This window comes from Pimephales promelas, chromosome 24 (genome assembly GCF_988280905.1).
Source record: "Pimephales promelas chromosome 24, fPimPro1.hap1.1, whole genome shotgun sequence".
Classification (NCBI taxonomy): Eukaryota; Metazoa; Chordata; class Actinopteri; order Cypriniformes; family Leuciscidae; genus Pimephales; species Pimephales promelas.
The window spans coordinates 6,082,597-6,110,184 of NC_142792.1; the positions used below are offsets into that span (position 1 = coordinate 6,082,597).

Below are 27,588 nucleotides of genomic sequence, written 5' to 3' on the forward strand. Positions count from 1 at the left end.
CTGGTAAGTTTATATGAGATGTTTTAATGAAAGCAACACTGTAAATCAACTTCAATCTGTCTAGATCAAACTACATAAAACTTGATTTGAATTCATGAATGACTTTCAGAACTTTCACTTAGACATTGATGGATGCTTAAGTCTAGTTATGAAGGTGCAGTTTGGTAACTGTAATAAAAAGTCTAATAAATAAAACTGTAATAAATAACAATTAAAAAGTCCATGACTGGTGACAGATAGTATGTGAATAAATCACTGCATCACCACAAAGTGCCTTTATACTCTATTGTGAATACAAATCACAGCACAATGTTTATTGCTCCTGAAAGATATCTAGTCAGATAAAACGAGTTAATTCTTCACCTTAACCTTTTTTAATTTCTTTGAATTGTCTTGATTCATGTGGTGCTAGTAGACAGTAGATAAGATATTTAACTTAACGTAAGCGTCTGTTACTGTAGCTAAATCTGCTCTTACAGAAGATTTTGCCTCCACTAAATTCATGATAAGCACAAGGTCTTTAACTGTTGCAAAAGCAAAAACTGGGCTACACATGGTTATAGCTTACTGTGTTTAAATCAAATTATAAAAGTAATCTTACTAATGCTATCAGTAATTGTGGTCAACTTATTCGTATCTCCACACCTGTTTCTCTGAACACAGTGAATGTAAAACATGTAAGCAATGTACCTCTACTAAATCTACCTTTGCTAATCTGTTTAAGCTGTTTTTATTTTTTTATTTCAGTTTTCTCTTTTCTCATTAAAGCAATATACAATAAATTTGAATTAAAAATATATTGCAATGTCAAATAATGCCACACTTACAAAATACAGTCTGTTTACAAGTCATCAACTCACCTTAACTTAGCCTACCTTTAAGTTAACTGACATCTGCTCGTCTAGATGGTTCTCCCAGAAAATACATCGTCAGTCAGTTTGACAAACTGTAATGAATGCCATATCTGCACAAAAAGATCGTAATTAATCTTAATAAATGTAGTTTAGTAATTAATTGTTTTAAAACGTTAACTGTTAAACGTGTGTTTACCTGGTGCTTAAGGTACTCCTGTAAAATGAAATAAACCGCGTAAGTTAAAAACGAAAGCTAGTGAAATGGAGCAGGGTTTTATTAATGTTATTCACACCTCACAAAGCGTTCAGAAACAAAGTACAAGACGTTAAGTTACTTAATGAATTATTTCCTAGGATGACGAATTTGCATTAACCGCCAAACGCCGCCACACAACACTGGCGCTCCACTCACGTTTCACAAGGAGGCGGAAATGCGTAATTAACCAGGAAACGACTGTCTGATAATGGCGGCGCGCTGTGTTGTGCAGTCCGCAAGGACAGTGCTGAGGTCCGTCCAAAGCGATATCATCAACAAGGGCTTATTTCAGAGGATACCACAGTTCTCTTTTTTGGGTAGTGTGTCGTGTCGCGGACTTAGACATGGTGAGTTTACTGGAGTATGATTTCGAGACATGATAGCATCGTCCTCTTTATGTATTATATTATAATTATATCTAACTTAGTGCTGCTTTAAAGCATGAGCGCATCTTGAAAATCTGCGATATAATAGAACAATTAAGTTTATTGAATTGAAATACAATAGAACATTTTAAAGACATATTATTACGTCTAGGACATAAGACATAACATTCTATCTACACAATTTTAAGCCACTAAGTTAATCAAATAATCAATGGGTTTTGCACAGACTTTCCAGAATGCATGTTGTTATTAGAATAATACGTTGACGTATAAAAATACAAAGAAATTAAGTTGATTTATCAACCTAACGTTTTACGCAGTTTTGCCGATTAACATAATTTCTATCCAAAAAAAAAAAAAACAACCCTATAAATTAGAAGAATGCAAAATAAAAGCAGTTTTTACATTTTGAATTGCATTCTCTAATGCTATCAAAGCAAGAAGTTTACTTCTGTGTCATTCTGAATGTCTGCTGCATCATGGGGTGTTATAAATTCTTGTGCATTTTGTGTTTCACAGTGGTGGAGAACAAGGAGGGCAAAACAACAGTTGTAAGTAGCGTCCCAGATGCACATTTTAGAAAGCAATTTATCATGAAATAAACAAAACAATATTCCAGTTGCAATGATGGTCCTTCAAGCTTCCAGAATAGAACTGTCTGTCTCATCTCTTCTTTGGATTGAACCAGCAATTATGCTAGTCCCGGTTTCACACACGGGATTTAAGCCTAGTCCCAAACTAAAATGCATTTTTGAGCTGTTTTTACTGATAGCAATTTGCACTGACATTTCTTAAAATATGTCAGTGCCATTGTTTTGTCTCAAGATGCAAACCAGTAATGTTTTGTTTTCTCTAAAACACGGGCCTAATCCTGGCTTAATCTAAGCCCTCTCTGTGAAACCAGGCCTAAAATATAATGCATATTTTTTCACTATTTTCTCAGATTGAAGGTGTTATAGAGCCTACATCGGCACAACTACAACCTCCCAATCCCAAAGCTGCCTGTCCTATCTACAGATGGAACCTGCAGAACAAATACAACTACACCGTAAGTGCTTGCACATGTGTAAACCATTACCTGTATCTCATTATCTTTAAGACTTGTCTCTCTTATTCTCATACATGATGCAGGACGTGCTGTTACTTAGTCAGTTCATTCGTTCAGATGGCGGGATGCTTCCCCGGCGCATTACAGGCCTCTGTGCTCAGGAACATAACAAGATAGCAATTTGTGTACAGATGGCCCATCGGGCAGGTGAGTTGGAACTTTCATTTAAGAGATTGGACTTAATCTGATGTTACCCTATTTGTTGTGTGAAAACAGTCAGTTGTCAGTGTCAATTTCAATAAAATGGATGTAATACAACATCTATAATGGTTTTATGGTAGCCAGTCAGATATACACTTTCCCTTTAACAAACATTTAAAAATATCTTGATTTAAGCATCACTACCCTTATCTGTTTTGATGTACATATTAATAATTACAATAAGTCAGCTACTATTTTTTTCTAGGTCTCCTACCAGATCATAAACCCCCCTTACCTGAAGGCCATGTTCCAAAACCTAAACCCAACCCACCTCTCAACCGGTACGATCACCTCAGATGCCACAACAGCACCAAATAGCGCTTTATAATGTCACACATTTGATGAGCCATATTTGCTTGTGCCTTTTTTTATATTGGGTGCCTCCCACAAGTCTAACTGTCTCTTACGGTCTTTTTCAGGTATCTGACACGTTACTCTGTGAAGTCTGTGAAGCCCATCTTCAAGAAAGGGCTGAAATGGTGTAAGAAGAGAATGAATGTCGGACATCCCGCCCTGAAAAACAACGTCAGATACGGCCCTAAACCACTGTACATAAAGCAATGATGTACAGAGCTGTTTACCCAATTGAAACAGTGACTTCCTTTATGGGACAGAGAGGATCAATGGCAAAGAATTTGCACCTTTTCATGTAGTTCATTGCCTCAAAAAGACTGTAAATTGATGAACCAGAGAGCACTGAAACATCTTTGTTCATCCCTCTGATTTTGGTTACCCTTCCCAGTGTCTGATTTGGAAAGGCAGATGTGCAAATAAAATGGTTGTTTACCTCAATAGCAGCTGTTACTAAGTGTGCATGTGTTTCTGCCAGAGAGAAAGCAAGGTACACTTTCGTGTCTGCTTTAAGGGTTGAAACACCAACGCAACTCCAACTTTCCAAACATGTTGACGTGTTTATGTTTTCTTGACTGAAAGAAAATTACAGTGAATGTAAGGCCACAGAGTTGATTACACAATAACTTGTGCTGTCTTTAAAATGTGGCACCAAAAACAAGGAGATAGTTTGGCTGCTATAACATGAAGGGCAGGTCCAGGTTTATAAGTCCATCTCCCATGTAGATGTACCCATGCTGAGGGGTCTGAGGAACATGGAAGGAGGTGAGACCCAACCAGAGCAAACTGCGTAATACACACACAGTGCCGCCCCGCTCAAGCTGCAGGCTCCATGACCCTGCATGAAGAACAAACAAAGTATGAAAAAAAAAATGACTAGAATTATCCTACTGTGCAAGATCAAAGAGCAAAAAGCATTTTGCATAAACTGAACCTGAATTTTAAACCATTAAACCTAACAATTGACAGAATCCAGACTCTGATAGTGTGACAGCAGCAGAGTAAAGTCGGGAGAAGAAAGTGGTGTGATAGAGAGTTGGCTCAGTTATGGATAACTATCATCACAGCAGTGTATAAAGAAGAGGCGTTCTGGGGTCTTTCTGTCTGGGTGGCCCCTGTATCCAGCTGCCGACATTGGCTCGTGCCCAGTACCGCAAAGCCCCGTGCCAATGAAGTCTGTGTTTGAACTGCAGCTCCGAACATTAACTGCTAACAGTGTTTAACCTAAAACACTCAAAAGTCTACAAAAATGTCCATTGTGACTCTTCGACTTATTATGAGTCCAAATATTTAACAGACTGCAGTTCTATAGAGAGCTCATCAAAATACACGACCATGACATTATGCTAGTAAGAAAAGCTTTTGAGAAAAATGTGTGGTAATTCGATTTTCTCGTCCGAGAAATTAGATATTAGATAAGACTGGCAAGATCAGACAAGATACTTCCATCAACACTGAACAAAACCATTTCGCTTAATATGTTATATATTTGTTTAAAAACCATGTGGTTATACAAAAATTTCTGCCTGTCCAAGTTCTTGAGAAGTCTCACAACTTTTTCCTCGTCCAGACCACATTCAAGGAAACCCGAGTGAAGCCGAAGGAGGGCAGCGGTAAATACCACTGCCATTCCCAGTCTCCTTTACCCACTATTTGAGAAGTCCAGATGAACCTGTTCCCCTCTGGCACTTCTTGAGAGGGGATTGGTTTTTTTTCCACCTGATTGGTCAAGGGGAAAAAGTGAAAAACTGTTAGGCAGGGCGGATAAATACCTTCTGTCTGAGACCTGCTCTACTTTTTCAGTTTTTAAAGACGAAACAAAGGTGAGGGGCTATACCTTAGAGAGAGAGAGATAAAGGACAGATCGCCTCCTTTAATGAAACAGCTGAGATGTTTCTAAGTCTGGGCATGTCTCCAGTAGGGTGACTGTGCCTTCAAACTCGACCGAGAAACAACAAAGCAGCATTTGGCTTCTAAATCGGAGTCCGATAACAATATTCCCTGTGAGGAAATGCTTCTTTATCCTATAACTCACGTAGGCCTTGATGGGTGATCACAGACTTCTCCTACCTCAACTATCTTTACACTTTAAGGTCACATTTCGCAGGAGGTCACTATTAATCTTGCACCGAGGGCTCTATGAGGCATAAATGCCAGAGTCATGTTTTTCAGGAAAGCTCAATGATGTTCTAGTGCTTTGCTCGGTATGTTAAACAAATCTGAATCCATCTGGTTAAGATTCAGGATCAGCAGAACCAGATATTCCTTGAGGAACTCGATGTTAAACAATCAGTAGTGGTCTGCTTCATGAAGCGAGCTGGACGAATACCTTTCAGCAAGCTTATGTCTGACTTGCATTTGCGGAGAACAACATGGCCAGGCGAATAGTTTTCTGAATAATTGCTTTGTTAGTTCACTCCCAAATGACAAACATTGCAGGAAGACACACCAAGATATATGAGACGGGAAATTTATCATTGATGTAGAAAATGGCAATCCCTCAAACGCTTCTTCCCAGAAAGAAAAGAGAACAATGGGATCATAGTTTGCCGAACAACACCCCAGATGTCTCCTTGGCTTTCGCTCGGCCTTAGGCAGCTGCCAAATCATATCTGTCACTAACACAGGGAAATCCAGCAACAGGGATCATGGGATGCTTTGCAGAAGGATTTTTGCACCATCCTCATATTTCCCACCACTATTAAGACTTCCTAAATGCAATTTTCATGTCAGCATAATTTTTGGGAAAGTATAGTGGTGTTAACAGGTGTTGTTCACCTTTGAATTATAAAGTCTAAAGCAAAAGAGGGGTCGGACTTCAGTGCCAACGTTTCATTACAGGGTGGGGACTGGAAACCTCCACAAGGACATTCAGAAAAAATATTGTGCCTGGAAATAAAACAGCATCAAGAATAAATCATCCACATAAAGGTAATGAAAGATCATTCCTTTTAATTACCTTTGGGAATGTCCTCACTCAAAGGATCTAGGAAGTCGAGAGCGGGGTTCAGATCAGACATTTCTAAGATGGACTTCTTTTTCAGGTTAACCGGTTCACGAAAGTGCAGGTAGTTGCGAAGTTTCGCAGCTTCAGTGGGATGTAGACCTGCGATCATGTGCCAAACTTAAAACTGATCTGGGGTCGGATCATTCAAATAAATGACAACATAAAGAGATAAACTGAAGACTGATACAAGAAAGTGACTTTTCAAAGTGACATTTCATTTCACTTTAGTTTTAAATTCACACAGCTGCATCTGATTTCCGGTGGAAAGCATATACAAACACTTCTAAGGGTTTGATTGTAAGCATACCTCCAAAGCTTCGGTTCATCTGCACTTTGCCACTGGGACTCTTTGTAAATGCACCGCGTGGCACTACAGACACATCTCTATCGATGTTTGACACGGTCGTGGCCAATCGACTCGCCTCATTCACTTTCACCTGCAGAAAGGGAGCCATGTTAGTCGCTCTATAAACATTCAACAAGCCGCCTGCCATCTACCATGTTTACTACATTATAAACCATGGATAAACAGAAAACCGCATAAATAATAACAGTTGTTTTACATCCAAACATTACCACGTCCACATAAACACAACATTCATCATGCTTTGTGTGTGCGTGCGTGTGTTTTACTTTCCCTCGAAATGTTTAGATACTTTGATTTCTAAAAATCAGCGAAGTAAGATCTGCATTTTATAAAAGACACAAACATGCCACCATCTTGAAGTGCAGATGCACCAAATAAACCAAGATGAGCTTTTAATAATTTAGCTGAATCTATTTTCCTGTTTCCTCATGCTTATTATAGCCCCATCTGTGTCGTGTATTCCAATGGTCCGCGAGTCCTCTCACCGTGACCTCTACCTCCGTGGCTTCGTCCCCCTCTCCCTCAGTGCGTGTCTCTGTGTGCTCGTACTCATGGGACGGGTCGCCCGTGAATCGCCCCTGTGCGGCTAATGCCACGTCTGCAGTCATGGACTCAGTGGCTTTTGGCAGCAGGTACCAATCTAAGCAGTTTAAACTGTTTAATGATTAAAAAAGATAGAAAGACAGACAAACAGAATCAAAAATTATTTTAGAAAGAACTCACTAAAAAGATTAAAGAAATAATGGAATTGAGAAAAAACTACAAAACTAAAATATATAAAATATTTAATTAATTTAATATATAAAGTAGGGCTGTGCAAAAATTAATTGCGATTAATCGCATCCAAAATAAAAGTCTCTCTTCACATAATATATTTGTGTGTGCTGTATATAATTATTTTGTATAAATAAATACCTATGCATGCATGTATATATTTAAGAATTATTTGCGCTTAAATTCTGTATATATATAAAAATACATAATCTATATTATATAAATATAAATATTTTATATATGAATAACACATTTTCTTAAATATATACATGCATGTGTGTGTATTTATATATACAAAATAATTATATACAGCACACACAAATATATTATGTAAACACAGACTTTTATTTTGGATGCGATTAATCGCAATTAATTTTTGTACAGCCCTAATATAAAGATCATATCTACAAAATGAATTGAGTTATAAAACCTATTGAACTGTATTGAAATTGTAACACATTAAGGCAAGGTCACAACCATGTATCGAACATTAAGTAATTAAAGTATTAAAGGGGAATTATTCATTGAATAAATAAAAACAAATAAATAAATAAATAAAACAAATAATAATAAGGATGTATTCATTCTTACTTGTATATCTAAAATGTCCCTAAATGTCTATGGTGGTTACAGCCCAGCATTATACACAATCACAATGAGTTAATAACAAGCAGTTATATAAAGAATAAGCATGATTTCTTACCTGTACAAAGACTTTTTTCCCTTCATTTCATCCTCTTCAACACCTTGAGCAATAAAATAGTCACATTTTAACCCCAAAATCTTTCCCCAAAATAAAACCCGGCTGAATTTGTAACTTCTCTTCAGTATGACCAGAGAGGTTTGAAGAGCAGCTCTCTGCTCACTGCTCAGAGTCAAACCATTACCAGCAGTTAAATCCAAAGAGTAATGCAAAGAATCAGAGTCCATCTCTATTCACTGACAAATATATATTTACAAAAGAATTGAAATTAATATTTAAGTAATATGTATTTATTTTTCTTGTTAGAAAGCTGCAGCTAGCAAGCTAATCACCGTCAGTCTCTCCAGTGACTCTGTGGTTGCTAAGGTAAACAAAAGCCCTAGTAGCCTGTTGCTATAGCTACTCATAGACACTCAGCTCACTAGAGGTACAAACTGAAATATCTTACTTAGAAAATTAACTTTTGAGAAACACATTAATAGTTTATTGCTCACATAGCAATATATTTACATTATAGATTTATAATATTCTTTTTAAAAATATCATGTAAATATATGTTTATAATTTTTTCTTAGCATGTGTGATGAACAGATCGGTCGCTCTTCATCTGTTGAGAGAGACAAACAGGAAGCATCTGACACAGCTGGCAGGATGTGTGTTCTGTGCGACCTAATGCCCTCTGCGTGATACCAACAGCTTCACACACCGAACGTGTGAACTGTGCTGTTAACAGCAGCCCTGGGTGACGGGAGAAGTCAGCTGCCTGTTGTGAACACATGATGATAGCAAACAGAGCCTAGCGAGGGAAGTTTGAGTTCGCTTTTGCACATGCATTATAGAAACCTTATCAAAGTCACATTTCAACCCAAAATCATGGAAAAAAAAGTAATGATAGTTTTATTAGTGCTGTCAAGTCGATTAATCGCATCTAACATTAAACTTTGTGTTTGTATAAGGTTAATATATATTATTATATTTTTACATATATATTATATATAGGCCTACTGTATGTCTGTGCATGTGTGTGCATATATATATATATATATATATATATAAACAAATAAAATGTTTAAAGTTAAATGCGATTAATCACGATTAATCAGATTGACATAAGTTTATTTATAATTATATAAATTATCATAATTTTAAATATATATCTATTTATTATTCAAGTTAGTTAGTTTTACTGCCCTTACACTAAATTCATATTTCACCCCAAAATTGAAACAAAACATTTAGGCAATTATAGTTTTATATATTAATAATAATAATTGTATTTATTTATTTATTTGTATTGTGACTATTTTAATAACAATTAAGAACATTTCATCCCCAAATTTACATATAGATAAATTTGTGAAGTATTTATACATCATGACAGCATTTGTTGAACTGCTTTCGATTCATGCTGCATTAAACTAAAAACTATTTAAAAAAAAAATCTAATAATTGTGTCTGGCCAGGATGATTTGCATTAATGTATTGCAGTAATGAGAATAATCATTACACTAAATAGAAATTACATAATTGTCATGAAGATAAATGCATACAATGCAATAAATAAAAAAAGTTTAATTTTTTTTTTCTAGGAAAAACATAATTTCTTATTTTCCTTTTAATTTAAGGATTAAATTGTTAGTATCGTGGCGGTTCTAACTTCATACACTTAGTACATTTATTATTACAAGTTAAGCAGTTTATATTGTCATCATATTATTTGAATTTCATTATCATAATAGGCTAATATACACACTGGTTTGTATAACGCAAATAGTTTTACCGTTTACTGCACTTTGTTATTCTTCTACAGGTTATTTACCTACAGGAGCTGATGAACCGTAAATCTGGGTTTACATTAATAGGTTGGAAACTGCATGTGTGCTATAAGCTTTCCTGCACGGTAAAACCTTGACAAGCAACATCCGTTACAGGTGTCAAGTGCTTAGCACTCTCTATTCTCTTAAAGCGGATCCGTGTGTGTGCGCACTAGCAGACTCGTATGTCTGCATTACTGTGATTAGGAACGGTACTTCAGCGCTGTCAAGGAACGGTTAGCCACAAAGGCCCCGTTGAGTTAGCGGCACACAAGTTCAACACGCACACAGACGGACAGCCTCATTCACAGGAGATTAGTGGCGACAACATCACACCCGCCTCGGGCTATAACTCACAAAGCGCAAGCCCTCCTGAAAGACCACGAACGGGGGAAGATTTGAGACAGGAAGGGGAGGATGAGGAGGAGAGGAAGAGAGAAATGAGGGTGGAGATGAAGTAAAGATGTCTGGATTTCAATTCTTTGGACAAGATTTGTCTCATGCTAGTCTCAGTCGGTAGTAATCAACATGACCGATTAAGGTGCACTAACTTCTGTTTAGGTTTTGCTGCTTGACCCAACTTTGACGTAAATAGACGCCTCCGGCATGGATACAAAAGCCTTTTAGCATTATTTGTATGCTATTATAGTAATTATGTATAGGGGCTTATATTATATACTTATAACTTATAGTTATATACTTATAACTTATTTTATTTACACTATCTGTAAAATAGGGTCAAATGTACTGTGCTAATATGATGAAATATTCCATATAGATTATTCACAGGTGTTTTCCGTGTGTTTTAAATTATGCATTGTATTGTGTTTTAGGGTTACAGGAAATTACTAGTTACCTTTTCCGTTTTTATTTAGATTTTTTTTTACAGTTTACTATAAGAGTAAACCATTTTTTCTTTACAGTGGAACCAGGGTTAGTTTTTCCAAAAATGAAAATTCCTTGACTCACCCTTACATTGTTCCCATATGACGTTCTTCTCTTCTGTGGAACACAAAAGATGTTTTTCAGAATATTCAGATCACCTTTTTCTGTGGAGTAAAAGTAAATGAAGTTGTCAAGCTCCAAACGAACAAAAAGCACCATAAGGAGCCGTTCACACAAGTCACATAATTTCCATTCCATTTTTTTTTTTGCTCTCAAATCCCATCTATTTTTCGGTATATGGAAATGTGTCGATGGTTTCCTGTTATCTTCAACATGGTGCTCATGAAAGTCATGTGGAGTAAAAGTAAAAGAAGTTGTCAAGCTCCAAACGAACAAAAAGCACCATAAGGAGCCGTTCACACAACACAAATTTCCATTCCACTGCCCTAGTTTTTCATTGTTTTTCAATGCAAATGCACTAGACAACTGCATTTAAACGGTGTGCTGACATCTTTTGCATTGTCTCGTGCATGACTTCTCATAACACAAAGCTAAAATAATTTCTACTTTTAAAAAACGTGTCTCTAGACCTTGCCACAAAAATGTGTTCTGTGTCAATGAATGGCCCTTAAAAGACTTCCACATGACTTTCATGAGCACCATGCTGTCAGATAACAGTAAAAACCATCGACACATTTCCATATACGGAAAAATAGATGGGAATTGAGAGCAAAAAAAAAAAAAAACGTTTCAAAATGTTACTCACAAAAAGTGAGACATCTCAGTTCTTGTCTCCATTCTGTTTTTTCCCCACTAGAAATAAAATCATATTCAATGACACAAAGTTGAGTAAATGATGACAGAGAACAAGTCAGAAATGGTTTTGGTGAACAATCCCTTATTCTGACGATCAGATAATAGAGCAAATGTCCCAATCTGGGAATTCTCCCTCTAATTCTTCAGTTTCTTTTCTCGTTTTTTTTTCTTCTTCTTCTTTCTGGCTCTGTTTCTTCGCTGAGTAAACTCTGCAAACCTTAAGAGACGTCTGGCAAGGAAACAAAACTTTGCTATTAGTTTTCCCTTAAAGTCTGGGTGAAGTGGAATAAGTTTACCCCCAGGGCTTGGCGAGGGTCTATTACTCTCGGCTCTGAGAACGTTACCTTACGGACCACCGGCGTTGCCATGGGAATAATCCCAGCAGACAAAAGGGAGGGATCAGAAGGGGAAATCAATGCCGTCGGGCTTTGTGGTTGGCTGGCATAGAGATCAGTCATACGTACTCCGGGTCACGGGGTCAGAGGCGGCATCAATCATGGCTTCTGAAAAGAGCGTGCACCATCTGAAAAGAGGAGGAGAGGAGGAAACATCTTCGTCTGTGTTAATGGAGGGGTGAATCATCTTTGGGCTATTTCAAGACATCACATACAAATGCAATAATAAGTAGTTCCTGTAGTTTCAAAGACCAAACACAGCTGGAGATGAGCCATTCAGTGTTTTTGTGTGTGTGCGCATGTTCAACTATGACAGAGAGCTACATGACAGAATCCATATCATGTCCACTTGTCCAGAGCCCAGTTTACAGGATTAAGAAATAGTACTTTCTTAGGTTTTTCTCTGTACAAATATCACTATGATGATTTGTAAACTGTTTCTAATGTGTTGCTATATGGTTTCTATGGTCTCTATACAACTTGAATCTCTCCTCAATGAAACTTTTTCCTACCTTTTTTGTCATATGAAGAAAAAAAAAGTGTGATTTATCATTCATGATTAGGGCAAAAAAAAAACAGCAATGGTTGAGTTACATTGTGAAGTTTATATGTAGTATTATGGGTTTGTTTAAATCCATAATCATTAGGAATAGTAACAGTGGTGCTTGTCTTAGCAAGCAAAACTAATAATAAAAAAGTGTTTATTTACTTTCTTAATCATTGATTTCCATCCAGGCCTCCAGCAGATGTTTTCACTATTGTAGAGGTGCAATAAGGGTTTTCTAGATTGGCTTCAGCTGCCAACACTTGACTTACTTTATAACCAGAATGCATTGGTCTGGGAGTTTTGCCACCTTGAGGCCCCCAACAAACACCATTCAGTGAAACTTGACCTGCTCTCCGCATGTTTTCGGTCCTTATAAACGATTACCGAAATTCTTTGTTTGACTCAAATGCATCTTTTCTCTGAAGTTTCATATTGGCATTAGAGTCTATTAGGGTTTAACATGGTGTCAAAGACTGTAAATGCTGTTATTTCTAGCTCACACAGAATGAACTGAAGTTGTAAAACGACATGTATATGATTGTGCATATGTGGTTTAACACTAAAATGTGACCTGTAGTGTAAGATCTGTGATGTTTGATTTAAAAAGTGTTTTGTATAAAGATCCGTCCTATTACACGCCCAAATCCAGGAAAAAAAAAAACTTATAAAAAAAGTCACTATGATATAAAAATGGACAATTCTTATTGTATTATGGAACATTGCAATGTTGATTATACATGAGTTGTCCATTCATGTGCCCATCGCTTCTCCTCTCGGATGATGCGTTTACTGATATGAGGGCGGGTCAGCCTCTCACTCACATGAGATGACCAATAGCAAATTAGAACCATCCAATCAAATCCGCATGGACAGAATCAAGCACCGCCATGTATTTTTCTTATTCGAGAAGCCGTTTCACTCATACATCTCAATAGGGAAGAAAATACTATCGCAACTTAGATTTTTGACTTTCACAAAGCTAAAGCTTAAGCTTAACTTAACTATTCAGTTTCGAATTGTCTGTGCAACAACATATTTGGCAACCTAAAAGTGAAGCCAGCTTTTCAACATGATGGTACCCTGCTTTATAAGCTGACCTTCCTAAATGGCAACAGGCAAAACACTGGAAGAAATCTTTACTATTGGCTGTCATTGCCTCGAAAAAAGAAAAGAAAAAAAGTTTGCAAATGACAGACACACACAGTCATTAGATCAGTTTCTGTTATGGAGTTTTGAACACTGATCCTGGTGTTCGTAGCAGGTCACTCTCTCTGGCCACCGAGTTTGTGGGCTGTTTATGGTGTTAAAGTAAGACGATTTTGCTCTATCCTTCCTGACTAATGAGCTGAAAACTACAGTCAGGACAAATGTGTCAAGTGTGTGAGTGGAGAACATTCATTCATCCATTTCCAGGAAAATCTGAGGCTTAAGACTATGAGACTTGAGGTTGAGCAGTTTAAATGATCAAACAATTGGGTTTCTGTTCCAATCATATAATTAATACAGAACTAAAACACATGCACAGGAACCATATAAACAGTTTCTCTTCATATACACACACAACATCTTCCCTTTGCATTACAGTTAAAAGAAGAAATGTAACTTTTTTTAGCAAATCCCTGTTTCTGATCAATGTTTTCTGAATAATCCTTTGACACAGGAACACTTTTCTAGGTGTATGAATTTGCAAACTAGAATTTGCTCCATGTAAACAGTCTATTTCTGGTATACTTGCGGATATCATGCAAAAGTTACAGGCATTATGTGGTCAGGACACTTAAGTTGAACTTTACATAGCAAGTGATATCACACTAGTCTCATGAATGCGTAAGTATTGAGGCTGTACTTTCGAAGCAGTGTGCATTTTAAGGTTTATGCATTGCCCTGTTTGCGTCATTCTAAGTGCCTTACTGTAAATTCAATCTTTGCACAATTCTTTTTCTCTGGAAATTGACATTATGCCATTGCTCTAAGTCCAAGAACAATCAGAAAGCAACACCGCCACCTAGTGATGAAGCCTTCAAAAAGCCACTTATGAGCCAAATACATTCTATTCATTCTTTCACACACACACAATTTATGGGGTCCCAGGAAGTAAACCATAAACCATGTTGACGTTGAAATACCTGTCATTATACACATTTGTGTCCTCATAAACCATATATACACAAGACACACAAATGGGTCATTCTACAATTTAGGGTACATTTCATGTCCTCTGATAAAAAAAAAAAAAATTCTTGACATTTCATATTTTGTCCATTAAGAGAATGCACACTATAATGTCACACCGATATTTTATGCATACAGTTTTTCAGGTGCTTGACATTGCCTTTGTATCCCTTAAATCACAGTTTTTGCAATGTCCACATTTTGGAGAGGGGGCATCGAGTTCAAAATAATGGATAAAAAAATGTTCATCCATATTAAATTTATTTCTACAATCTAAATACCTTAGAAAAATAGATTGAGTTAAAATGTATTTCTACAATCTAAACACCTTAGAAAAATAGATTTGAGTTTAATTCAATTTTCTTTCAAATAAGAAAATATATCAATTTTATTAATGTCCGCAAAAACTATATTACTATATTACTACCTAAACACCCTATATAAACTGAAACCAATAGCTGTTTTATTGAGAAAGCATGTTGTTTTTACACATGTTTGCTGATGTGAAATGTACCCTAAATTATAGAATGACTAATGAACGGCCACTGAGCCATGAGCTCAATATCAATATCAATATATTAACATATGTATACAAAACTTTGATTTAAACAGAAAACGTTAAGAATAACAATCAATATGTACATTCTTCTCTCTCTCGCGCATGCACACACACACACACAAATTACAGTTATAAAGTATGTTAAGTTGTTTCCAACAAGGCACGAGTGCCATGATTCATGTGCGCTTTGATCTGCTCAAGTTATATTTGTACTCCTTGGCAAGTGCTCATTGGCAAAGTTGCTTTTGTGATGTAGAAATGTATGGACAGCGTGTTTGATTGGCAGAGTTTTTCTTTGGTTAGAAGAAATTATTCCCAAAAAGCTTCCTTTTGCATTTGTTATATGGCAGTTTATGATTAAACGTTCCTCATTGTTCTCAGTGTGCATGAGGGAAAAAAAAAAAAGAAAAAAGCTTGAGTGATTTTTTTCAAAAGTATATCCCCCTCCATCTCCACTGACCTCCAAACGCCAATATGGCAAGAACCATTTCCTCCAAAGGGCAGTCGGATCAGTCTACATGTAGACTGATAATTGTTGTTAGATATCAGAGGCTGGACAGTCTTCCTCAGTGCTGAGAAAAGGCGGGCTTGTGTCTGTCGTGCCGTAAGATTGCCGAGTGCTGCACTCATCAGAAGACGATGCGTCTGGGTTCAGAACTTTAGGAAGATACACCTACGTAGAGTAAGAAAGATTTTGGTCATTACGAAATCTATCAATTAAAAACAAAATGTGTGATAATGTATAATGTAAAAATGTGAAACTTGCCGATGAACATGATGATGCAGCGTCTTCATCTTCCTCCTTAATCTGAATCACAGACATACACAATTACATTAAGTGCATTTTGCAGATGTATTGATCCAAAGCAACTTACAGTAGAGGAGAATAGGCAATACATCACAGAGCCAACAATATTTATAGCGTACAATAAGAAATCTGAATTTGGAAACAGAGAACATGAGAAATGTAGGGATAAAAAAAAAAAGATTTTTGTTTGTGTATGTAAGTGGTTTAATTGATTAAATGAGGGTGGTTTATTAATAACTATTAAATGATGGTGAAACTATAACAATAGTCAGACAAAACTCTGATAGAGAACAAAGCAGCTTACGTTGTAGTTGTGGGGACTGAGGTATTTGAAGTGTCCAAAGCAAGTGTAGCTTATACAGATAAAGATGGTGACGCACAGAACCACTAGTGTGAACAGTGACGTGACTGCCATGAAGCCTGTGTGAACAGTCAATATATACAAACACACACTATGGATCAAACAAAATAATACGATAAACAGAACGCCTGAGAAACATTGATTTAATCAGCCAGTTAGTGGACGTTACCTGTCCTGAGCACAGAGAAAAAATAAAGCCACATCAAGCATATGATTGGTGCAGCCAACGCTTGATTGACAGCTCCCAGGTGAACTTGCCGGTCAAGGCGGGCGGGCAGGTAAGCGAAGTACAGGTTGTGTTTGTCCACCAGGTGTTTCAGCAACAAGTACAGCAGACCTGCAAACATTGACTTATGTTGATGTAATGTTACACACACTAATAATGTGTACAGGCCTTAAGAAAAAAAAAATCAGACCGAAAGGGACGATGACAGGACAGGTGATGCTGTACGCCATGATGACCGTGAACACACACAGAGTCCATCCGTACATAGCCCCGTACTGAAACTCGTATGCCTGATTCTACAGAGAGACAAGATTAAGTGGATCAGAAACACATTCCTGTTAATTCTCTTTAAATCAGTTTCAAGGGATGGATGGATGTCAAAAAATGACCTGTTTAACATATTTCCTCTCAGCAGCCGAATGGGCGAGTGCCAGACGCACGATGTAGAGCAGTAACCCTGGCAACCTCAGCAGCTCCATGCCTGTGCCCACCAGAGCCGCTGTGATCACGTAATTTACAAAGAACGCCCCCTGATCAGGTAAAAACACACACCTGAGATAGACAAAGAGAGGATGCTTGTCACAAAAGGAATAAATCATTCTGATTTGAGCGAATAAAACCACAAGTATACTCACTCAAACCTCAGCTTTCCCTCAGACGAATTGTCAAACAACCAGCGGAAGAACACGTCCAGACTGAGTGGAAAGAGAGCGCATCTGAATACATACTGATTTTGTGAACATTTTAGACCCATTAAACACTAATCAAGAATTAGTTTATGGACATTTTAAGGTTAACAATGAAACCGTTAAGTTAGACTGTAATCCACAACAGAGCAAAAAATGCAATGTTTATAAAAGCTCCAGGTTTGCTGTGCTTGTAGCAGGGCTGCAAATTTGCTAAATATATGCTAATTTAACAAATTTGGTAATATTACTATTGGAATATTTCACTGTGAAATAAAAAAAATAGTATTTATGAAAATAATACTAATAATCCTAATATTACTACTACTACTACTAATAATAATATTAATAAAAATAACAATAATATATAATAATAGTAATATGAAAACACTATCAATGTTGATGAACCCAGTGCTGCACGTCACTCTGAAAAAGGCAGCTCGTATTCTTATTTAAAAGGGACTATATGCAGAATTCAGAAACCATTGTTATTAGCGACACAGGTGGCCATTAAGTGAACTGCAGCCAACAACATATTGCTCGTGGTCACACTCATAACGTACAAGTGACTGAACATGATTCAATGCCGGTGAAATTATTTTTCATTCTTTGCTTAGAACTAACTAACTAAATTCTTTGCATTCTTCCTTAGAACATATAGAACAGCTCATTATCCTAAACCAGCGTTTCCCAACCCTGTTCCTGGCGGCACACCAACACTGCATGTATTCTTTGTCTCCCTTATCAAACACACCTGATTCAACCCATCAGCTCATAATCAGGTGGGTTAATGAGCTGATGGGTTGAATCGGGTGTGTTTGATTAGGGAGACAAAGTGTGCCGCCAGGAACAGGGTTGGGAAACACTGTCCTAAACATTCCATGAGTCATTAAACGGAAGAGAGGTTCCCCCGAAGCACAAGCAAATGTCACATAAATGTTCCCGGTAAGTCCTTCACATAAAAATCAGTCTACTCTACAGGCTTCATTAAACAACCTAGGAAGTCTCGTTTTTTTTTATTTTTGTTACATGAAAAATCGTACATATATCCCCTTTAATTAAATCACATTAAATAGTTGATAACCACAGTGAGACATTTCAAAATTAATTAATCGTGCATCTCAACCCTTAACTTAGTTAGTAAACAGAAAAAGTGTGTGTATACAAATATGGAGAAAGATCTAAAGAGCTCTTACCTGGTGAGACCCAGTGATGGCAAAATCAACACCATGAAGATCAGAAATATGTAGAGCTTGTACATCATGCTCATATTCTCACTAGACCTACACACACAGAAAGACACGCATTACTGAGTGAACGTGTTTGAGTTTGAGTGTGTGTTTCTGTGTTGATGACTACCTGGTCCAGTGAGATTCTCCCAGTGTAGAGTAATACACTATAGTGGGCAACAGGGCAGAGAAGGTCCACAGTAGAAGAGTGGGAAAGAACTGGCTTATAACGGCACTCTACAAAAACAACAAACAGTCGTTTTCAAACACGCACTGAACTCCATCTATGCGCAAACATACATCATTATAAGTGCAGTGTTCAATCACATACGTTCAGATAGTGAATGGGCTTGGTGACATTAAACTTGTCCATGGTGGTGATGATGATGGAGGGTGTTGTGAGGAAGAAGAGGAGGAAGAAGAGTGAAACATTCAGAAGCACACAGCGTAGCCACCAATGCCACCCACGTAATGACAAATTCTCCCTGAAAGAGACAGAATGTGAGATTATGATGAGCAGAATTGTGAATGGGTATTATATTGTCTATAACAAGCAGGTTGTAATATTAAATATTTTGCTCCGAAAAGGCATAATAGGACATACCAGTAAATATTATTAGGGTGAGGAGCGTAATACACTTTCCATTTGTGCACCCTCAGCTCTGCACTCTTAGAGGACGGCTGAGGCTCTCGGCCACACCCGCACGTGATTCCCCCACCCATTTCTTCTCCGACCACACCCCTTGTCCCGCCTCCACAGTCTAGAGCGTTGAAATCTTTCAGAATACTGTGAAGAAAGACAAAGGACATACGTTTAAAAGCCAAATGAGCTGAAATTATACTGGAAAATACTTCGGTCTAAAATTATATTAATAAGATTTCTTTGACTCCATCCACGATCGTAGGGATTATTTTCCGGGATAATCGCAATTCATTCTGCCTTATATATATTCAGGTAAAAACATTCTTCTAAGCCGGCATAATTTTTACGCATAGCTTCCTTAAATGGGCAGTTGAGTCTGAGTGTGAATCACTTACTAAGCGGCCATGTACTCATTTTGGAGGGTGACAAATGCCATGCCCAGAGGGGACAGCCTACTCTCCTTTAGTTTATCTTCCTCCTCAATCAAAGCAGCTTCTTGTGAGCTGTAGAACTCTATAGCATCAACCTACACACAAACACACACATTATTTAGATGCCCAAAGTCAAAACAAGGCCACTGCTAATGATGGTCGTACTCACCTTTTCACACCCCTCACAGTGGCAGCAGCAGCACAGGTGGCTGCATGGGCGCGGGTTGATGACCCCACGTTGTCCCTGGCGATCGAGTAGCTTACGGTAATGCTGCAGGTTGTTTTCTGCCCGTTTTCTGTTACAAAGTATTACAATAGAAAAATACACAAACAAAACAGTTAATGATAGAACTCTTACTATAATACTAAAATATGAATGATCATACCAGGGTTACCACATTTGACTAATATTAAAAACAATCTTAAATTAAAAGCATGGCCAATTTTCATTTAGTTTAACTTGATGTACTAAAATAAATACCAAGGTCCGTCATGTAACTCTAGATGGAGCAGGCTGATAGATCCTTGCGATCTTCTAACAATTGCATAATTTACTAATGGCACAAGCTGATTGGTTCCCATTTCATCTGTAGCCAATGAGCTTGCTGTATTTAAAACATTACATTTAAGTAGTTGGTCAAGTGTTTGATGTAGCAGTTTGCAGCATGCTTTCCGAGCTCCATCCGCCTCAATCGTGAATGAAGTCCTGCACAGTTTCGAGACAGTTTGCAGTGCAAGGGTAAATAAAGAACTGGTTCTTTGAAACTGGTTCTTCACAATGTTTGCAATGGCTAATGTTTTATGTATTTGAAGAACTGAGAAGAATCAGTCTGGTATTTGCCATCTAATCATGGCTATGACTTTTGCTGAATGTATTAAACAACATCCAGTAAGATGTTGAAAAAATTATGCATGAACAAAATACATAATTTGAAATCATGATTGGGTGACTGCCAAATTAAAATATTAAACAGAACGATAAAATATTGGTATTAACCAGTTAATGGTCATTTCAAATTAGCATTTCTTTTCATAACAATTAAACTGGACTGTTAAAATTTTGAGTTTTTTTTTAGTTTTTAGTTTTCACTCCTTGAATCGGTTCAGAGCCCTGGCCGTAATATCAGCAGCGTAGCATATCTATTCAGCCAAGAACAAACACATTAACATGTCAAACTCTTCCGAGAAAAACTATAATGGTATCTCAATGATACTAAAATAACACTATTAGACATAGTGAGAGTATGTCCTATAAGATATTTGGACAACTACAAATAATATTGAGTCAAATTGTCACTCTCACCTGTTTCTGTCCAGGTCAATCAGTTTGGCAACGTCATAACACAAGTTAACTTCAGTCACTTGACAAGTAGGGTATGCCTCCCTGAAAACAAATATACATCAAGACATGTTAATACCTTAAGTTAACTGAGTGATTTCCACATCAGTGGCACCAAGCAGAATTGCAAAAATAATCATAATTTTCTCAACCACATCCCCCGTCTAACTTTGCTCAGACAAACAGGTACTACAGGCCCAACTCAAACCATTGTTTGAACCAATCGGTCACTCAAATGAACATTCCATTTGCTGCCAAAATTATATTGTTATTATTATTGTTAAATATGATCCATATCTGTAATGTTAATCAATTACTGTAATTGAACAATAAGTCTTTTGGTCAGAAGCTGCCTTTGAGGTCCAACCCACCCACATTATGTAAGCTGAGATCATGCTTTACACACAGATGGGATGTAAAAGATGTTTGGATGAATGGCTCAAAATAATAAAGAGATTGGAAAAGTCATCCCACTTACACAAAATGAGTTTTTATACTCTCATCGCTGGCTGCAGTGGGTACAGACCTCACAAACAGGGTGTTTCTGGCCTATGGAAAAATAAACCAGGGTTAGACTGACACTAACCAGCATGTATGTGTGTGTATGAGAGAGAAATGTCAGGGTGGCTTACTATCTCTCTCTTGGTTCCCTTCATTTTAGAGGTGTGGCGTCTCAGCAGGGCCACCGTGATCATGAGATATAAAACAGCAAATACAGTGTGCAGCCAAAGCAGCTTATCACTGCGGAGACATCATATAAAATACAGTTCAAATAGACACACACACAGATACCTGCAGTCATATGTGCATAGACACATACAGTACAATACATACCCCTGCTTAAGATTCCCTATAGTGGTTCTCCCGAAACTGTATGGATCATTGCCTGGAACACAGTTATAAGTCAGTCTTTTGCTGACAAAGAAAACTAGGGTTCATAGCCATTAGCCAAGCTACTGTATGAAGTCTTCTTGAGACCATATTGAATTTTTTTGTAATTGCATGAGCGAGCTACCCAGCAGGTCCCCGGACAGGTTGACTGGTAGGATGACGGACACAGACAGCACACAGATGAGCAAGAGCAGGGAGATCAAGTGCTTCTGAAATGACAGATAATGTACTGCATCCACCCCACATCTCTCCTGGACTGTAGACTCACTGCACACACACACAAATTTCAGTTTCACTTCTCGGTTTATTTTATTAAGACCCACGTGCACTTCCCTATTTAAATTAGGAATAAGTGACAATATCAACAGGCAAAAGCATTCAGGGTATAAACATAACAACACTTACTCCATATTGACGATAAAGGTGACCCAAGAGCAGCAACCCTACAGGAAATGAGGAAGATGTTGATGATGTCATGAATGATGTCATAATGAGGATGATGTGTTCTAAACTCACCTTCTCGTACTCAGGCTCCTCAATGGATACGGATGATGTCATTCTACGGTAATGTCGTTTACTGAAGTCTCTGAAACGGCAATCTTTTTAAATACTAATATTAGCTAGTTTAACGTTTTATTTCACAATACATTTTTAGACACTATGTTTCCGATAGTAACAGTATGGCACTGTATGTTTCTGTTGCAACTAGTACTGCCTTAATGTCACATACCCTTCGGTCTCTGCAACAAGAGCGAGTCTCCCATAATCCCACAGTCTCCTTCTGATCACAGTGAAGACCAATAGCAGCACCTGCAGGATGATACACAGCATTATGTGGTTTGATTGGTTGGTGCAGATGTAATTGGATGGCGCTAACAGCGCAAGTCAACTGAATCCCAACTAACTTACCAGGAAGACTATACAATCGAGCATTAGAACGATGGGTACACCTCCGAAATTCACCCCCTTCAGCACAGTGCTCTGCGTGGCACTGAAACAGCTACTGTTGTCCACATGGACAGTGCCATTATCCACCGACATAGAGAGCTGCCCCCACCATGTGGAGGCCATCTGGAGTAGATACAGATACAAATCATACAAGGATTTCTTTTCAGGGCACACAAACAGCTTTTTTGCTGTCTCTGAAAAGATCCGTTTCAGTGGCACACATATGCCATCAACATCACAGGTGACTATTGTTTGTTTGTTCACCTTCATTTATACAGACAAGTCAGTTTCTTATTTACAATGACCTATGCCAGGAAAAGAAACACCCTCAACAAGTTTCATTAAATATGAGTGAAGAACAAAAGACTAAAAAAAAGCCAAAAACTTGGTTAAGGTACTTCTCTGACAAAATTATTTGGCAAAAAAGGCAAACTACAGCAACAGGTTTGATTTTACTGTGCAAAAAAAATACATAGAAAAACAAAAAGCTCGCTGGAAAAAACATATATTGACTACAATATAATGAGTTATTAATATTTCATATTGGTTCTTTCTTGTTTTTGCATGCGTTCGTAATTTATTAGTAGGACAGCCTGGCCAAAAATTAAATTAACAAATTACAAATAAAACAATTGACTCCAAACACAACTACATTAGAGGATTGCAATTTTTTTACTCATTTTTATTAATATTTAAATCAAGATGTCAATTTTATCAAAGTCCGAACTTGACTTTTGGCCATTGCTGTACATGCATTACATTCAGAGACATATACAAAAACACACAAAAAAGCAGTTGTTCAAAGCACTAATGACCAATTTTGTAAAAGATTGAACAAATATAAGCATATTTGCATAAATTTTCTGTCCTTTCTGTAAACTATTCCAGTCAGTAGGGCAGCAAAATTAAAACGCAGAACAATAAGAGCTTTCGCTTCTAGGAACATTGAGAAGATTACTTTATCTAGTGTGGTTTGTCACAGGTTGGTTTCGAACACTATTCTAAATGTAAACTGGTGTAAGTCTGAACAAAGTATACGCCTTATTGACGGCAGCGCCATCTTTGATTTTTAATGAGAATGAAAGCGAGGCTGTGAGGGATAGACATGCGTCTCTTCAATGGGCTGTACTGTTATTTAATGTGTTTTCGTTTTGTTCTGCTCATGAAACACAGGAAAAATATCTTTCCAAGAAATTTTAGTTGACAAAAAACTCACGACAAAATAAGCTGTGGAAAATTGTAAGTAATCTAGGAGCTTTATTTAGCTTTTTACAGCGGCCATTGGAAACACGGTAAGTCTATCCCACACAGCCTCACTTTCATACCTGTCATGGCACTGCTCTGAATAAGGTCTATATACCAAGAATAGATCACAGCATGCCATCTTATTCTCAGTCATATCATCACTGGTACCGCCACATGAGATTCCATTCAGTGTTGTGAATGGCAAATCAATGCAAGGACGTGAAATGTCGCATGCACTTCAGTTCAAACTCTAGAGGGGCTCCTTTATAACTTTATTGCAAACAAAACAGAATTACACAATGGTCTGGTGATCTCCTGAGATTTGAAAACCCCTTGGTCTAGAATAGATCACATGACTATGTTCCATTTACACAAAAAAGGTTTGGAGGGCTTTGTGGACATGATAAGGCTGTAAATTGTGGATTACTGGTGACTGTATTCATGATAAACGTTTGAACCTTATGTTGTCATGTGATATCACAATGATTCAATGTACTACCATTATATCCTTAGTCATAATCTAAGCCCCTTTTCACTCCACCCTGTGTCTGTGGAGTCTATGTCCTCCTACAGTTCTTCTTCTGCTTTTAGATGATTTTTTCACTTGGTCAGGTGACTCATGTTTAAATCAAGGAATATAATCATATATCATTACATACTGCTCTGCGTTTTCACTGTTCGGTGGTCATGCATAAGAGTTTTACTCACTCTGAAGTGGCTCTAAACAACAACAAAAAAACAGATTAACAAATGTACATAAAACAAAACAAAAAAAACATAATCAAGACAATGATATAGAGTTAAGATATTAGGTCAAAATTAAGCGAGTTTATGCTTAAAAATAGGAAAAATATCTGTCAGTGAGGTATGGAAAATCTTGTTTTTTCCCTTTGAATTAAATTTGTGTTTTGTTTTAATCAAAATAAGTGTATCTTGATTTAAAGGGGCCATCGGATGCATTATGGTGTTTTCATATAAGGGTGTCTTTGCAGTCTGTGGACACAACCACCATAGACGAATACAATGAAAAAAAAAATCCATTCACCTTCTTTTATTCACAAAAAGCCTAAACACTCTCAATAATCAAGCCGTTCATATTTTCTGTGCAATATGATGTCATATTGCTCATGCTCCGCCCACAACTACTGACAGACTGTCCCACTGTTTTTACATGTCTTTTGTCAACACGTCCCTTGGGGATTGGGGATAGAGGGGTTGGGTGAGTAGTTGCTCATCATCATTTAAAGAGACACTGAAACGGGTCGCTGTGAACAGAGCTGTTTTTGAGGAGGTAAATAAGTTGTTGATTTACACAACCATTGAGGAATTTTAACCAAAGTATGTTACAAACTTTACATGAAGACCCTAAAGAATCATCCCAACTTGTGGAAAATGGGCATCCAATGACCCCTTGTTGTTTAGATATTGGTACTGGAGAACAAGACAAAATTACTGAATAAAAATATATAGTGTAGCTACCTCCAGAACACTTTACAGTAACAAGTCACAATCCTACTGTGCGTGTCAAATAACAAAAACAGAAGTGGGAAATTCTTTGGTTTGCAATGTGTCTGAGGGAACTTTGAAGACCGACAGATGTGAAAGCAAAACATATTTCAGCAGAGATTTAATTTTAGAAAATAACTAAATAATTTCACCTAATGTAAGGACGCAAGATTATACTTCTTACTTTCTACTTCTCTAAAGACCAGTTACATTAACTTCCCATAGGCTTGGTTTCACAGACATAGCTCAGATAAAGCCAGGATTAAGCCTTAGTTCAATTAGTACATTTCAATAGTTTTTTTTTAACATGCCTTGCCTTAGAAAAAGACAATGTACATTGTCTTTTGTACAATGTGCATCTTGAGACAGAACAATTACACGGACATATTTTAAGATATGTCAGTTTAGTTAAGACAGCTCACACATGCATAGGCTGTCTGTCAAACAGGGTGAATAGTGTAGGCCGATTAGTGTTATGACATAGTTTAGCAACACTTTGCATGACTAAAACAAGTTCTTTATGATGTGGAAACTAACTGTTGCCAAACTGACAGCTGATGTCAGAACTGTCATATCTAAACGCTGGTTGAGTATAAAAGCCTGCTTTATTTACTAACTAGCAACTAAACTAAATGTATTTAGACTCATGTTAGCATGTGAACACACCTTGTTATTGTAAACAAACACCAAAACAAACAAAAACGTTCCACTAAACTCATACATCGACATGCTATGAGTGACGTCAAGACGCATCTGTATAACGGCTGGACAAACTTACCTTAAACCGAAAGCTTTAGTGTCTCTTTTCCACTTTGGTAAATAAAATATGTTATGAAACAAATTCATACCTTGGTTTTCCGCTTCTGGTTTATCCAAAAACGGTGGGGTTCTCAACTGAGCTGAGATTAAACTAAACGAAACTTTACAATGACTCACATCCGCACATGCGCAGATACACTAATCTCCGCCCAGTGTCCCATTACAACACTGGTACAAAAGCACACTTTTATTTTTTATTTTTTTAATTAATTGTCATTGTATAGGATATAATTCACAATCAACCTGGAGAAATTAATAAATTACTTAATGAGATATTAATAAAAAGCTGATCATAAAAGTCCCGCAGTGCAGTGCAGAGAAAGATTGCATTATTAACATGTTATTTAATGTGGTAAATCATTTTTTTCATATTAAGAAATTAAGAAAAATAAACCAAATAAATCATAAATAAAATAATATTATTTTATCGATTCACAATAACTATGCCTAATTCTCTAATATAATGATAAAGTCAATTGATCAAATCGATCATTTAGTGAAATCAGTCGGTTTATTTTTCTAAACAAACCGCATTAAGTGTTGTTTCTTTCAGCTGCAGAGAGACAAAATAAAATAGAGCAAAATAACAGAAATCTATATATTGGCTATGGGGAGAAACATGAATATGTAAAATATGTAAAATATGTAAAAGATAAATATGTAAAAGTAGCAATGAAAAAATAGAATCAGTAGAGAAATAAAATATGCAATATGTTATGTGCAATGCAAGGTAAATGCATTATTTATCCAACCATGTTATCAGATTGCTTTCAGGTGTTGAAAATAGGCAAACATTTCCAAGCAGTGTCTGATTTAATTGGTGCATCCACACATTTGGCTTAAATAGATTATCCCAGCCCTGGAGAGGGGGAAAGAGAGAGATGAAGAGAGTCTTTGAGCCTTTACAGTGAATCCCAAGTGATTGACAAGGCGGCTTTATCCGTCCAATATCATCCAGCTCACGTTCTCATTCCCCTCTGCGTGGCCCTCTGCGACACCATCTGACGCAGGAATTAACCCCCGCTGCAGGCTGGAGAAGGGCGACAGGTTCCCTAATCAGCGGCTGATTGCGGCGGCGGCGCTCGGGGAGAGAGCTGTGGTGATTGGGGGTATGGAGCCTTTGATTGTTTTCAGTCAGCCTGACAGCTGAGGAATACTGCTTCTAATCAGCGTAGTCAAGAAACTGGCATGAGTGGCAAATGAACAGTCGAAGTCTACACATATACACACTCTCATTTAGCTAGATATTTCGCTTGGTTGG

At 37.2% G+C, this 27,588-nt stretch overlaps 3 protein-coding genes across 8 annotated transcripts; 1 reads left to right on the top strand and 2 right to left on the bottom strand.

The window, feature by feature from the left end:
* The first annotated feature begins 1,282 nt into the window (after nt 1-1,282).
* Nucleotides 1,283-3,597, top strand: mrps18a (mitochondrial ribosomal protein S18A). Its single transcript, XM_039667837.2, has 6 exons — nt 1,283-1,457; nt 2,016-2,047; nt 2,440-2,544; nt 2,628-2,751; nt 3,011-3,086; nt 3,225-3,597. The coding sequence occupies exons 1-6, from the start codon at nt 1,319-1,321 to the stop codon at nt 3,367-3,369; spliced, it is 621 nt and encodes a 206-aa protein (XP_039523771.2). The 5' UTR covers nt 1,283-1,318; the 3' UTR covers nt 3,370-3,597.
* A 99-nt stretch (nt 3,598-3,696) lies between these two features.
* On the bottom strand, nt 3,697-10,767 carry rsph9 (radial spoke head component 9). 2 transcript variants are annotated; one of them, XM_039667816.2, is made up of 5 exons: nt 8,008-10,764; nt 7,016-7,184; nt 6,471-6,600; nt 6,116-6,262; nt 3,697-3,994 (listed from the first exon to the last, which is right to left on the bottom strand). In XM_039667816.2, exons 1-5 carry the CDS (start codon nt 8,232-8,234, stop codon nt 3,834-3,836), a joined length of 834 nt encoding a protein of 277 aa, XP_039523750.1. In that variant the 5' UTR covers nt 8,235-10,764; the 3' UTR covers nt 3,697-3,833. The 2 variants fall into 2 exon arrangements, with proteins under 2 accessions (XP_039523750.1, XP_088982866.1); XM_089126740.1 differs by lacking the exon at nt 3,697-3,994 and adding an exon at nt 4,001-4,875 and having other exon boundaries at nt 8,008-10,767.
* A 46-nt stretch (nt 10,768-10,813) lies between these two features.
* tmem63a (transmembrane protein 63A) lies at nt 10,814-26,486 on the bottom strand. Of its 5 annotated transcripts, XR_005622194.2 has the most exons (26): nt 26,357-26,486; nt 22,719-22,880; nt 22,540-22,619; nt 22,326-22,395; nt 22,215-22,252; nt 21,934-22,076; nt 21,753-21,804; nt 21,551-21,659; nt 21,397-21,467; nt 20,883-20,963; nt 19,749-19,875; nt 19,544-19,674; nt 19,110-19,292; nt 18,837-18,990; nt 18,636-18,742; nt 18,473-18,559; nt 17,226-17,285; nt 16,980-17,142; nt 16,781-16,886; nt 16,534-16,701; nt 16,308-16,423; nt 15,962-16,003; nt 15,656-15,868; nt 11,867-12,045; nt 11,473-11,751; nt 10,816-10,870 (listed from the first exon to the last, which is right to left on the bottom strand). XR_005622194.2 is itself a non-coding variant. In XM_039667699.2 (24 exons), exons 3-24 carry the CDS (start codon nt 22,878-22,880, stop codon nt 15,734-15,736), a joined length of 2,385 nt encoding a protein of 794 aa, XP_039523633.2. In that variant the 5' UTR covers nt 24,662-24,722; nt 26,357-26,431; the 3' UTR covers nt 13,942-15,733. The 5 variants fall into 5 exon arrangements, 3 of the variants coding, with proteins under 3 accessions (XP_039523633.2, XP_039523632.2, XP_088982865.1); XR_005622193.2 differs by having other exon boundaries at nt 10,814-10,870; nt 11,473-12,045; XM_039667699.2 differs by lacking the exons at nt 10,816-10,870; nt 11,473-11,751; nt 11,867-12,045 and adding an exon at nt 24,662-24,722 and having other exon boundaries at nt 13,942-15,868; nt 26,357-26,431.
* Nucleotides 26,487-27,588: the final 1,102 nt, after the last annotated feature.

What these genes read in the sequence shown, in the direction of transcription:
- mrps18a (XM_039667837.2), top strand. Translation starts at nt 1,319, where the DNA reads ATGGCGGCGCGCTGTGTTGTGCAGTCCGCAAGGACAGTGCTGAGGTCC. An exon ending in AGGAGGGCAAAACAACAGTT is followed by an intron (nt 2,048 to 2,439) that starts GTAAGTAGCGTC and finishes CTATTTTCTCAG; the next exon opens with ATTGAAGGTGTTATAGAGCC. An exon ending in AGAACAAATACAACTACACC is followed by an intron (nt 2,545 to 2,627) that starts GTAAGTGCTTGC and finishes TACATGATGCAG; the next exon opens with GACGTGCTGTTACTTAGTCA.
- tmem63a (XM_039667698.2), bottom strand. Translation starts at nt 22,880, where the DNA reads ATGGCCTCCACATGGTGGGGGCAGCTCTCTATGTCGGTGGATAATGGC. An exon ending in ATAGGGAATCTTAAGCAGGG is followed by an intron (nt 21,660 to 21,752) that starts GTATGTATTGTA and finishes ATGTCTCCGCAG; the next exon opens with TGATAAGCTGCTTTGGCTGC. An exon ending in CTGCATCATCATGTTCATCG is followed by an intron (nt 15,869 to 15,961) that starts GCAAGTTTCACA and finishes TACTCTACGTAG; the next exon opens with GTGTATCTTCCTAAAGTTCT.
- rsph9 (XM_039667816.2), bottom strand. Translation starts at nt 8,234, where the DNA reads ATGGACTCTGATTCTTTGCATTACTCTTTGGATTTAACTGCTGGTAAT. An exon ending in CCACGGAGGTAGAGGTCACG is followed by an intron (nt 6,601 to 7,015) that starts GTGAGAGGACTC and finishes CCCTTTCTGCAG; the next exon opens with GTGAAAGTGAATGAGGCGAG. An exon ending in GATGAACCGAAGCTTTGGAG is followed by an intron (nt 6,263 to 6,470) that starts GTATGCTTACAA and finishes ACATGATCGCAG; the next exon opens with GTCTACATCCCACTGAAGCT.